The sequence below is a fragment of the Carcharodon carcharias genome, chromosome 6 (genome assembly GCF_017639515.1).
Source record: "Carcharodon carcharias isolate sCarCar2 chromosome 6, sCarCar2.pri, whole genome shotgun sequence".
NCBI lineage: Eukaryota > Metazoa > Chordata > Chondrichthyes > Lamniformes > Lamnidae > Carcharodon > Carcharodon carcharias.
The window spans coordinates 146847919-146861645 of record NC_054472.1 but is presented as its reverse complement, the minus strand read 5'-3'; the positions used below and the strand labels follow the sequence as shown (position 1 = coordinate 146861645).

At 41.4% G+C, this 13727-nt stretch overlaps 1 protein-coding gene across 1 annotated transcript in view; it reads right to left on the bottom strand.

The window, feature by feature from the left end:
* LOC121279363 (unconventional myosin-Id-like) overlaps window positions 1-13727 on the bottom strand; it is a 165208-nt gene that overhangs the window by 75778 nt on the left and 75703 nt on the right. The window contains exons 11-13 of the mRNA XM_041190548.1: window positions 12585-12755; window positions 7999-8069; window positions 5783-5857 (exon numbers count right to left, since the gene is read on the bottom strand). Coding sequence (XP_041046482.1) covers window positions 5783-5857; window positions 7999-8069; window positions 12585-12755 — 317 coding nt within the window. The remainder of the gene's footprint in view (window positions 1-5782; window positions 5858-7998; window positions 8070-12584; window positions 12756-13727) is intronic.

The window sequence follows — 13727 nt, the reverse complement described above, 5'->3', positions numbered from 1 at the left end:
GAAGCTGCAATTATTCTTATTCAGTTCCCTCTTGCAATACAAGTTTCCAAGGGGTAGAATATCCATGCAAATTACAACAGACCATGGCTAACCAGACCACATGGGTAATTACTCTGCATGAGAGAAAATAGTTCTAATTACATTTACCTGTTCCCACATCCTTTCAATTCCTTTATCTTATATTTTTTCATGGGATGTGGGCTTCAGTGGCTAGGTTAGTATTTATTGCCCATCCCTAATTACCCTTGAGAAGGTGGTGGTGAGCTGCCTTCTTGAACCACTGCAGTCCATGTGGTGTAGGTGCATCCACAGAGCTGTTAGGAAGGGAGTTCCAGGATTTTGACCCAGCGACAGTGAAGGAATGGCGATATATTTCCAAGTCAGGATGGTGAGTGACTTGGAGGGGAACTTCCAGGCGCTGGTGTTCCCATCTATCTGCTGCCCTTGTCCATCTAGATGATAGTGTTCATGGGTTTGGAAGGTGCTGTCGAAGGAGCCTTGGTGAATTCCTTTTCCACCTTTCTCAAATCTGAGATAGTTTCTGCCTCAATAATTAATCCTGGAAGTGAATTCCACAGCCTCACAACTCTTCGTGAAAAAGTTTATCGATCTAAAACCTCATATCCATGCCTCCTCGTTCTTGTGCCTTCAACTACTGAAACCAATTTGCTCCAATCTACTCAGTATCATCCTTCCATAATTTCTTTCATATCGACCCATAATCTGCATTGTTCAAATGAAAAATGTGCTGATTTTTAAAATCTTTCTTTGTATTTTATTTCCTCATAGCAGTCAGTATTTACTTTGAACTCTCAATATCCTTCCTATAGTGTGGAGTGCAATAGTGCACATAATGCTGAGGTCTTACTAAGGCTTCATTGACGTTCATCATTACCACGTGGCTTTTATATTTTATAGCCCTTGTGATAAAATCTAGAATTTTATTCGCACCTTTTACAACCTTGTCAACCTGAGCTGCCTCTAATGTCTTGTGAACGTGTACCCCTAAATCCCTCTGCTCTCCACAGCTTCAAGCCTCTATACATTCGGGGTGTAACTGCTGCCTTGTTTTTAACACAAGCATATGAATTAGGAGCAGGAGTAGGTCTTTCTGTCCCTTGAGCCTGCTCCACCATTCAATAAGATCATGGCCAATCTGATTGTAACCTCAACTCCCCGATAACCTTTCACCCCTCTTGTTTATCATGAATCTATCTAGCTCTGCCTTAAAAATATTCAAAGATTTTGCTTCCACCGCCTTTTAAGGAAGAGAGTTCCAAAGACTCACAACCCTCTGAGAGAAAAAAAATTCTCCTCATCATCACTGTCTTAATTGGGTGACCCTTATTTTTAAAAAGTGACCTCTAGTTCTCGATTCTCCCACAAGAGGAAACATCCTCTCCACATCCACCCTGTCAAGACCCCTCAGGATCTTATATGTTTCAATCAAGTCACCTCTTACTCTTCTAAACTCCAGCGGTTACAAGCCTAGTCTGTCCAACCTTTACTCAAAAGACAACCCTTCAATTCCAGGTATTAGTCTAGTAAACCTTCTCTCTAAGCTGCTTCCAAAGCATTTACATCACTCCTTGAATAAGGAGACCAAAACTGTTCATAGTACCTCAGATGTAGTCTCACCAATGCCCTGTATAACTGAAGCATAAACTCTCTGCTTTTGTATTCAATTCCCCACACAATAAAAGATAACATTCTATTAGCCTTCCTGATTATTTACTGTACCTGCATGCTAACCTTTTTGTGATTCATACACTAGGACACCCCGATTCCTCTGCATCTCAGAGCTGTGCATTCTTTTACCATTTAGATAATATGCTTCTTTTTTATTCTTCCTGACAAAATGGACAGTTTCTCATTTTTCCACATTATACTCCATTTTCCAGGTCTTTGCCCACTTTAACCTATCTACTTCCCTTTGTAGCTTCCTCATGTCCTCCTCAAAACTTATTTTCCTACCTATCTTTGTGTCATCAACAAATTTAGCAACCATACCTTTGGCTCCTTTGTCCAAGTCATTTATATAAATTGCAATAAGTTGAGGCCCTAGCACTGGTCTCTATGGCACACTACTTGTTACATTTTGTGAACCAGAAAATTATTCATTCTGTTTCCTTTTAGCTAGCCAATCTTCTACCTATGCCAGTAAATAACCTCCTACACCACGAGCAATAAACTTTGATGCTGCACCTTATCAAATACCCTCTGGAAATCTAAGTAAAATACATCCATCGGTTACCCTTTATTCACAGCACATGTTACTTCTTCAAAGAATTTGAATAAATTGAAAAAACATAATTTCTCTCACACAAAACTTTGTTGACTCTGCCTGATTACCTTGAATTTATCTAAGTGCCCTGCTGTTACAGAAGTTATGTCTTTAATAATAGCTTCTAACATTTTCTCTATGACAAATGTTAAGCTAACTGGCTTGTAGCTTCCTGCTTTCTGTTGCCCTCCCTTTTTGAATAAAGGAGTTATATTTGCTATTTTCCAATCTAATGGAACTTCCCCGAATCTAGGGAATTATAGAAAATTAAATCAATACATCAACTATCTCATGAGCCATTTCTTTTAAGACCCTAGGATGAAGTCCATCAGCACCCGGGGACTTGTAAGCCTACAGCTCCAACAATTCGTTCAATATCACGTCGCTGGTTATTCTTTGAGTTCCTCCCTTCCTTTCATTTCCTGATTTTAGTGACAATGTATCACTTCACACTTACTGACATTGAGGCCCAGATGTTCGTCCTTGGGTCGGGTTTGCCGAGTCAGGAGATTCCCCGGCTAGGCACACCTGACCTTTAAAAGTCTCCAGCCGCAGGTCTGCTTTATGGTTGAAGGGGGCGAGCTGAAATAGAAGTTAGGGCAGGCGACCCAAAACGAAGGTGGAGACTATGGGTGCGGAGGTGGGCTGGGGTAAAGCCTGCCTCCATGCGTCAGCACTGTGTTTAAATAAATAAAACAAATAATGAAACAAAAAAATTCCTCCAGGCCTCACCCATCCATACATTCCCTATTCCTCGTCCATGCCAACCTATGCACCCCACACACCACATGACCCCTCATACCCCTATGTCAATGTAGTGCCCTTATACCCACCCCATTGCCCTAATCCAATTTAGTGCCAACTCATGCCAACTGATGTCTCCCCACCCACCATCCTTTGCCATCCTAGGGCAGTTCCTCGACATGTTTGACAATTCCTGGACAAGTTTGACAGTTGGACAGGTCTTCGGCAGCTGGACTGCTTTTTAATAGCTTCTTGATAGCTGGACAGCTGCATGACAACTGGACAGCTTTTTAACAGTTCCTTGACAGTTGGATAGTTCCTTGATAGCTGGGCAGCTCTTTGGCAGCTTGACAATTCCAATGGATTTGTGTATAAAGATTGCATAATCATGTTTACTTTTAGCAATCCTACCGCTACCTCTAGAGGTAGGTGCCCTACCTCTACCAAATGTGCCCTGGGACCCCATCCAAAGGGGTACCTTACCACTTCAAGGGAGTACCCTGGCTATCTAAATAAATCCATTAAGTTCAGACCTCCTCTTATCTGTTCTAATCAAAAACTCCAGATTCCACTCTCCTGTTCTTCCAAAATGTGAATTACACATGCGCAAACCCTGCCCAACTCCAGTCCCACCCATGAAAATGGGAAATGCCAAGTTCTGTTGGAGAACTTAGAATTTTCAGCCACCTCTGGTGTGGCAAAAACCTGGGCTTAAATTTCATCTGCCACCTTGTCAATATATCTTTGAATTTCCTTTGGTTTTTAAACAATTGACTATACTATATATTTTAGGTATGTCTGCAATTTTCCACATTACTTCCATTAGGACAGCATACAAAATCATTGATGTGCACAGTAGGTCCCAGAACAGAATTTGAATTCAGCTCTAACAACACCTTGTATGCCCAAATAAATGGTGTTGCCATGGGACCCCTCTAGGCCCAGCTCTCACAAACATCTTTGTTGGGTTCCATGAGAAATGTATCTTTGATGAATTGACACCTAACCTCCTACTCTTTGCATATTTCCACTATGTGGATGATACATTTGCTATATTTAAATCCACAGCTGCATGCAATATTTTCCTTGCATGTCTTAAAGGGCTCCATCCTACACTCAAATTCACCTTTGAAATGGAGCGGTCAAATAAATTCCCTTTCCATGCTTATTGAGAAATCTGCCAAGAGTTCTCTACGACAGTCTACCGTAAGCCTACCTTCACGACATGCGTTAGGATTCTTACAGTTCCACGTGCTATAAGATTGGCCTTATTGGCAACCTCATAAATAGGGCCCAAGCCATTTGCTCACCATGCAAGCTTGATGCTGAAATAGGGCGCATCAAAGGCATCCTGCGGGATAATGGCTATGCTGATCAGGTCATTTCATGCTGTATATCGTATAAACCCATGAACAAGCCTAAGGCCTTCACCTTTGGCCTTGAAAAGTGCCCAGTCTACCTCAGGTTACCGTGGAAGGGCAAGGTATCTCAAGAATTTGAACAACAGGTGAAGCTAGCTGTTTCACGCTGCCACTGTGCAGTAGCAACACAAATGGCATTCGCCACTAACAGGATGCTGCTGTCAGGCCAAAAAGACATTCTGCCAACAGACAAATGAGTAATGTGGTATATGAATTTCAGGGCCAGTATGATGCTAGGTATGTAGGCCATATGTCACGAAGACTGGCAGATTGTATCGAACAGCATGTCCCAGCCACTGTTAGCAATGGGCAAGGTATAGACCGTACCTAACCAGCCTGTGCTTGCAAAACTCAAAGCACAGTGTCCAAACATTAGATGTGATTCCACGATTAGACAACGTTTGCTAAATAATCCTCAACGTGCTAAAAATTACGTTGACAGCCAATTTAAGATTGTCAGCCGGGCTCGCAATGTGGTGCATTTGCGTGTACTAGAAGCTACATTTATTAATATACAGGGCCCTGTTCTTTGCAGACAGAAAGAACATGTACATGCATTACACCTGTTTCAGCTAAACAAAATAAGTGACAGCCATTCACTGGTTCATTCCTCAGGGTAATGCCTTGACCAATCAGAGTCAGACTACCTGGTCTAGATTTCAAACAATACTTGGCAGGTAACTGTCAGTCACAATTAACAGGTGCCATCTGCATGGCAACACCTCTACCAATCAGACCAACCTGACCAATCAATCAGCACGGTCTTCTCATACAGTATAAAGTTGTTACCTCCCCTGACACTGATATTCTTGTAATTGCTCTGATGAGTGCAAGATGAAAAGCTTCAACAAAATGTATTTTTTCAGCAAGACCTTTGCTTACCAGTGGCACCCTGATATTATTGCTAGCTTCTTATATTTATTCTATATTTAACTAAGTATTCTTTGCAATCCCCTTTCCAAAATTATATCAAATTAAACATCGAAAACTATTGTAAACAATGAACTGCTTTGAAGTGCAGTGACTATAGTTACAGAGGCAACTGCAGTTGCTTTCAACGCAGAAAGGTCCCATAAAATATCAGTCCAATTAATCTGTTTTTGGCAAGAGTGAATCATTTCCTTTTACCTGTTGTACACTATACATGTACAGGAGCTGCCAGTGGATGTATAGCACCTGATGGAGATGAATGCCTCCATTTACAGGAGCTGACACATGAAACATACAGAGCCAGGTAGGTTGAGTTGTTCCCTTTTGCCCGCTGTGAACTTTATATCACTAGCTTAAGCTAAAGAGATACTGAAATGATTAGGATTTTGAGTGCTGTCCTCACCTGTTGTACATCAGACGTTTGAAGTCCTGATAGAGTGTGTCCTTGTTCTTATCGATGAAGCCCTCCACTGAGTACCTGAACTCAAGCACAAAACACAACTTTACTTTAAATGACCATTTGTTCTCCTCTCCGGTTAATACTGACAGCTACCAGATACATATCCGAAAGCACCAACTGCCTCCCACTCCATCCTCATCCAAGAGACTATTCTTTCAGTGTACTCCCAGACAGTGAACATTGATGACTGAATATATATGTGTATATATATGTATGTGTGTGTATATATATATATATATATATATATATATATAAAATATATGAGTGTGTGTAATATATATATATATAAAAAATTTATATATATATATAATATATATTTGTGTGTAATATATTATAAATATAGAAACATATCTGGAAACCTGAAAGACAAAAACAGGAAGCTCCCTCAGAAATTCAGATTTAAAAAATTTGGAAATGAAATGCTGCTATCAGTAAAAGTGACCATGAAGCTGTTGGATGTCATAAAAACCTAACTTGCTCACCAATGTCCTACACAGAGAAGGAAAACTGCTATCCTTACTCAGTGTGGCCTTTATGTGAATCCAGTCCCATATTAACATAGTTGATTCTGAAATGCTCTCAGATGTGATCTAGCAAGCCGCTCAACTGCGTTGAATATATTCTCCATCTCCTAAGAGCAGCTAGTGATAAGTATTAGGAATGGAGATAGAAAATGGGAGAAAAGGGAGAGATGGACAGATGGGGAAGAGGGAAACAGAGATATGGATGACTTTAAGATCATGCAGCCCATGCGGCTGCACAAGGCCATGAGCCAGTCAAGACAAATGTCATCCCTGCACAGAGAGTGCAAGGAGAATAGATGGATAAATGAGGGGTAAGCACAGACAGAGAGAGAGAGAGACAGAAGGATACAGAGAGGAAAAAGGTGGTCATGAGCATTGAGAACAAGGGAGATTATGAACGCAAACTCTCAGCATTTTCTCTATGCTTTACTGAAGGAATTTTTGAGTGTAACACTATAGTGTTCAACAGGTGGGAGATACTCAGAGCAGGTGATAGTTCAACCCAGCTCAGCTCTCTTGAAACACAAGTTCCTGACATCACCTGAGCTTGAAGGATTCAATTTTCCACTTTTGTGCATTCTTAACATAATATAAAATATGTATGATTGACAATGTTTCTTTCCCTATTTTTTTCTACAAATGTTTTAAAGATGCTTCCTGTTGGCTGATTAGCCTTGTTGAGTTGTGATTTGCTGTTATTTTATGAATATGAGATTTGGACCAATCGATGCAAAGTGTGACATAGACTTTCCAAGCATGACACTTTCAACAGAGAAAGGTGTTGTATTTAGGAACATAAAAATTTCTAGATGACAAAAGGCCAAAGTCCATCTATTTAGTCTTTTACCATTCTGGTAGTTGTGTGATACAATGATAATGGAATTGCTGATTAATCATAGTAATCAACATTAATTAGTCTATAACAGACTTGAAAATATTGCAAAAGAAACCACAGTGGTAGAGGTTTTATACTTTGTAATCTCTCTGAGAAATGAGCTTCTCAAAGTATATCATATAGAATAAATTTCTTTCAACTTCTAGAATGAGGGAAACTTTATACAATTCTGGGGAGAGGTATTAGAGTCCATGGCGATTAATGGTCTGCAGAAGAACCATTTGCATCAACCAGATCACTTCCGTTAACCCCTTCCTTAAGCTCTTACAAAAACTAACATGTATTGAAATAGCATGGAATGTGAAAAGCTCATTGGGCCCACCAACCTACTTTCTCCAATTTGGAGAGACAAGAGTAAAAGATCAATCCTCAAGGTGAAGGGCACACCCAAGGCTGAAAAGAACAGTTGAGAAGCTGAAGTAAATGGGCATGTGGTGATTAAAAGGTAAGTGGATCAGTATTTGAAAAAAAGAACAAATTAATAGGATACTGGAAAGTGGAAGGGAAATGAGATTTATCAGCTCTAGCTGAAAGCCAGCACTGACACAGGGACAACAGGCAACATATGATATCATTTCTGTGAGTGGTCTGAGAGTGTTTTAAGGGATACGCTGTATCTAACCTGTGTCATGCCTGATCTGGGAATGTTTGCCATTCTCTCGTAGTGCAAAAAACATTCCGTTTTGCCATTAAAGACGTCCAACCCAAAGTATTTTTAAAGGTAAAAGGAGGGGACCTACGTGACTTGTCCAGCGTAATGCTTTATCCTGAAGTGTTTGTTGAACTCCATATTCTTTTCAGTTGGACACAGCTGCAGATTAAACACATGTGTTAAGTGCAAAAAGCGTTTTAGAAGCTGTCAGATCACTCAGTGGATAACCCACTGCCTAACATGTACTTAGACTTCCAAGGGAGGAGGTCACAGATTTCAGTTTCGGCCTGTGCTCAATTAACTGATTTCATATGGGCCATCAGTTTGGGTGTTTACAATTGAACCTCAATACCCTCAGACTGGAGAATGGATAGGTCAACAATGATTCCTGCTCCTGATCACAACCCCCGTGGCTACTGATGGAGTGCTCATCAATAAATTTTAGGTGATGGCAAGATTGAGCTTAACTGTGATTCTTCCTAGAATTGAATACCTTCCTCTACACCCCCACCCCAAGTCACACATCATCCAACTTGGAAATATATTGTCATTCCTTCAATATCGCTCAGTCAAAGCTCTTAAACTCCCTACCTAACTGTAGCATAAGGGTCTAACACATATAAGGTTAACATGGAACTGAGTACAGTACCATCTGCAGTGATATAAGGGAACACATGACCCACATCTAGGGTAAGTCTAGTATTGGGTAAGCAAGCATGGAAACAGCTCCTAGCTCGAATCCTTTACTGCATATATGTACATTGCTCTTATACAAATAGTTGTTTGGTAGTACAGAACTTGAGTATTGCTGAAAAAAGACATTTTGTCAAAATATTTCATCTTACACCCAACAAAGATGTTTGCGAGAACTGGGCCTAGAGGGGATCCCATTGCAACATCATCTATTTGGGCTTATATGGTGTCGCTAAAGCTGAGCTCAACTGCACAAGTTGCCGAGTTCATAAGCTCAATGAATACTGATACACGCAATTGTGGTGGGTCTAGATCACCATGATATATTGTTGCAGTGCAAGTACCTATGGCTTCTTTAAGTGGTATCAAATATGTGCTTTCCGCTGTTCTCAACAGGCAAGGTAAAGATCGTAGCCAACAAGCAGTGCTTGCAAAACTGAATACGTAGTGTCCAACATTTGATGTGATTCTGTGATTGGACAACATTTGCTTAATAATCCTTAGTGTGCTAAAAACTAAACTGACAACCAATTTAAGATTGTCAGTTGGGCTAGCATTGTGGTGCATTTGCATGTACTGGAAGCTACATATATTATACACAAGGCTCTGTTCTTTGCATGCAGAAAGAACATTTTGCCTGTTACAGCTAAACAAAATTAATGATAGCCATTCGCTGGTTGATTCCTCAGAGCAATGCCTTGACCAATCAGAGTCAAGCTGCTTGGTTTAAAACTTCGAACAATGCTTGGCAGTTAACTGTCAGTCACCATTAACTGGTGCATTCTCCATGGGAACACCTCTACCAATCAGAGTCCACTTGCCAACTTATCAGCACTCTCTTCTCATACAATATAAAGTTGTTGCTTCCTGTAACATTGGTATTCTTGTGATTGTCCTGATGAATGCAAGATTAAAAGCTTCAGCATAATGTCTTTTTTCAGCAATACTCAAAGTTCTTATAGTTAATAAATACATACAGTTAACCTACTTAAGACTACAAAGACTTCATTAAGACTACCAAACTGTATCCAACACCCTACAATACTAACAGCACTGTGAAACAATTTTCACTACATGAACTGCAGTGGTTCAGGAAGAAAGCCCACCGCCAGCTTCACAAAGGCAACAAAGGATCATAAATGGTGCTGATCCAATGCCCACATTTCAATAATAAAGGAAATCCTGCCAAAACTGACTCTTTCAGTGAGAAGTGCTCATTGGAATCGTAATGCAGCAGCAGTCAGCACTCTTCATTGGACTGGCGTCAGTGCATGGTATGATTACGCTCCAATTTGTTGTACTCAGTAATGAAGTTGGTTAGTGTGCCAACAACAGCATGGTGGAGTGGCAAGTTGGTACTTTGCGCTGATGGCCATTGCCCATGCCACAAGTTTTCAAGTCTAAGGGAAAGACACTGAATGAATTATAGTTGTTAATCTTCGGGGAGGCAAATTTGGCAAGCAGGTCATCCTCTTTTATTGCCACATAACTCCAGGTGGTAACAGGTCTGGTAATGGACTGCCTTTCCATCTTATTGGCTAGGGACTGGCATTGCCATTCACCCAATCGAATGAATTTCTGGCCTCAAGTGTGAAACCAGCAGCAGGTAAAGAAACAAAGCACTTGCATTAATATAGCGCCATTTACATCCTCAGGCCACCCTAAAGCAATGTACAGCTAAATAAATACTTTTTGAATTGTTTTTGAAGTGTAGACAATGTTGTAATGCAGAAAATATGGCAGCAAACCTGCATTTGGCAGAGTCATAAACAGCAAAGTGACAATGGCCAGGTTCTCCATTTTTCAATGAGGGTAAGTGTTGGCCAGGACACACTGAAGATAGCACCATGGAATTTAAAAAAAAAATTATTTTGTTTAATTCATTCATGGGATGTGGGCTTTGCTGGCTGGGCCAGCATTTATTGCCCATCACAAGCTGCCCCTGAAAAGGTGGTGGTGAGCTGCCTTCTTGAACCACTGCAGTCCATACGGTGTAGGTGCACCCACAGTGCTGCTAGGGAGTGAGTTCCAGGATTTTGACCCAGCGACAGTGAAGGAATGGCAATATATTTCCAAGTTAGGATGGTGTGTGACTTGGATGGGAACTTCCAGGTGGTGGAGTTCCCACCTATCTTCTGCCCTTGTCCTTCTAGATGTTAGTGGTAGTGGGTTTGGAAGGTGCTGCCTAAGGAGCCTTGGTGAATTCCTGCAGTGCATCTTGTAGGTGGTACACACTGCTGCTACTGTGCACTGGTGGTGGAGGGAGTGAATGTTTGTGGATGTGGTGCCAGTCAAGTGGGCTGCTTTGTCCTGGATGGTGTCCAGCTTCTTGAGTGTTTTGGGAGCTGCATTCATCCAGGCAAGTGGGGAGTATTCCATCACACTCCTGACTTGTGCCTTGTAGATAGTGGTCAGACTTTGGGGAGTCAGAAAGTGAATTACTCGCCGCAGGATTCCTAGCCTCTGACCTGTTCTTGTAGCCAATATTTATATGGCTCATCCAGTTCAGTTTCTGGTCAATGGTAACTCCCAGGATGTTGATTGTAGGCGATTCAGTGATGGTAATGCCATCAAAGGGTGGTCAAGGGCAATGGTTAGATCCTCTCTTGTTGGAGATGGTCATTGCCTGGCACTTTTGTGGCATGAATGTTACTTGCCACTTGTCAGCCCAAGCCTAGATATCGTCCAGGTCTTGCTGCATTTGGACATTGACTGCTTCAATATCTGAGGAGTTATGAATGATGCTGAACATCATGCAATCATTAGTGAACATCCCTATTTCTGACCTTATGATGGAAAGAAGGTCGTTGATGAAGCTGCTGAAGATGGTTGGGCCTAGGACACTACCCTGAGGAACTCTTGCAGTGATGTCCTGGAGCTGAGATGATTGATCTCCAACAACCACAACAATCATTCTTTGTGGTAGGTATGACTCCAACCAGTGGAGAGTTTTCCCCCTGATTCCCATTGACTCCAGTTTTGTTAGGGCTCCTTGATGCCACACTCGTTCAAATGCGACCTTGATGTCAAGGGCAGTCGCTCTCACCTCACCTCGGGAGTTCAGCTCTTTTGTCCATGTTTGAACCAAAGCTGCAATCTTTTACATTGACTGGAAAGGGCAGGCATGCCAGCGTTCAGATGTCTTAATGCCATCAAAAGCACCAAATAAATGCCAGTTCTTTCATTCTAACTATTGGAGAAATCAAAACCAGTTTTGTGGAGTGTGAGAATAAGGTTTTTGACAGTGATGTGGCTGATGGGGCATGAACAGTCTTTGTGATGCCTGAGAAGTGGATTTTTCAAGCTCACCTCTGGGATGAAGAGAACATCATGGTTTTGTACTGAGTTAGGCCTGAACTACAATCTACCTATTAGTAATTTGATTTAGCTCTGGTTTGCTTCTTATTGGTAGAAGAAACAAGGGCATAAATTGTGATCTCAAGAACATGCAATGCTATTCCATTGGTGAAATGCTTGTGACAACAGTGTTTAACTCTGTCAGATTTCATGTAATTTGTGTATGGATAGCAGGAATCAATACTGGGCTACCCCAGGGGAGGGGGTGAGAAGATGGGAAGAGCCAAGAAAGTTCAGGGCTGGCCGGCTGGTATGACAGTGCAGAGCCCTTTAATGAGAAGGCCAATTCACTGCCTTGACTTCACTGCATTTTTGTTGTTGAGAGTTTCAGGCCATTATACTGACTCTTGTGCCCCTTTTTGAGTTACTGAGATGCATTTCACAGTGGGAAGAAATGGAAGCAGGAATAGCCATTCCACTTCTGATGTCAGCCTACAAGGGTGAGTGACACAATAGCTGTCCACCTGATCTCCCCACAGGAAATTCCAGCTACAGGTTCAAAAGGGCAAAGACCTGGCATAACCTGATCTGCCTCAAATCTCCTATTGCCTTAATGATTTGAGGCTTATGTTAGTCACTGCCTTTTATATGTTTCCTGCCCTCTTGCTTCAGGTTTTGTTTTACCTTTCTGCTGGTGTAGTGGGCATGTTTGCCTAGCTTGGAGTCCATGGTGTCCACCAATATGGCATCTGTCACCTTCCCGACATTCATACAGGCCTCATCCAGGACAGCGATGACTCCTTTGTGTGGTTGTTCCACAAGATCCACAATGATTTGGTTGTTGAAGTAATCAATCTGAGCAATGAAAGATAGAAAGGAAAGAAACTTTCAGCAATCAGACAATAACTTCTCCTTCTTTGGGACACTTGTGCAATGCCAATCCATGAAACTAAGCCAGACATAGCAATCGTATCATAGCAGATACAAAAGATTTTGGGAGGTTATTAGAGAAGATTAAGGAGTATGGAATTATGGGGAGGATCACAAATTGGATTAAACATTATTTAGAAGGAAGAAGGCAAAGAGTAGAAGTTAAGGGTAATTTTTCTGCTGGGTAATGGGCAATGATGTTCACAGGGACTTGCTCAGGGATTATTTATGTGCCCTGAGTATATCAATGACTTGGCTATCCAAAATAGAAGGTACAACTAATCCTTTAAAAGACCAAAAAATATCTGCTAAGGGGAAATAAGAAAGGGGAATGAGCTAAAAAGCGCCAGATGGAATGAAATGTTAGGAATTGTGAGTGTCAGCATTGATAAGGACTGGGCTAAAATAACTTTCTTTTGCAGAGATTTGAAGAATCTTACTGAAACCTATAAAATACTTAAGAGGGATAGACAGGGTAGATGCAGGTAAAGTGTTTCCCCTGGTAGCAGAGTCTAGAACCAGGGGGGACAATTTCAAATTAAGGGAGAATCCAGGGCCAAGATGAGGAGAAATTCTTTTACTTAGAGAGCTGTGAACCTTTGGAATTCTCTACCCAGAGGCCAGTGGAAACTCAGTCAGAGATTGACAGATTTCTAAACACCATTGACATAAAGGGATATGGGGATAATGTGAGAAAAAGGCATTGAAGTGGATGATCAGCCACGATCGTATTGAATGGCAGAGGCAGTTTGATGGGCTGAATGGCCTACTCTTGCTCCTATGTTCCTCTAAGCTTGGTTCACCAACAGACAAATACCATCCTGTAACATTTAACTAGTGTCAATCCTGTTTTTGGTACATTCATAAGCAGATTTTCTTTGCGAACGGGCTTAGACC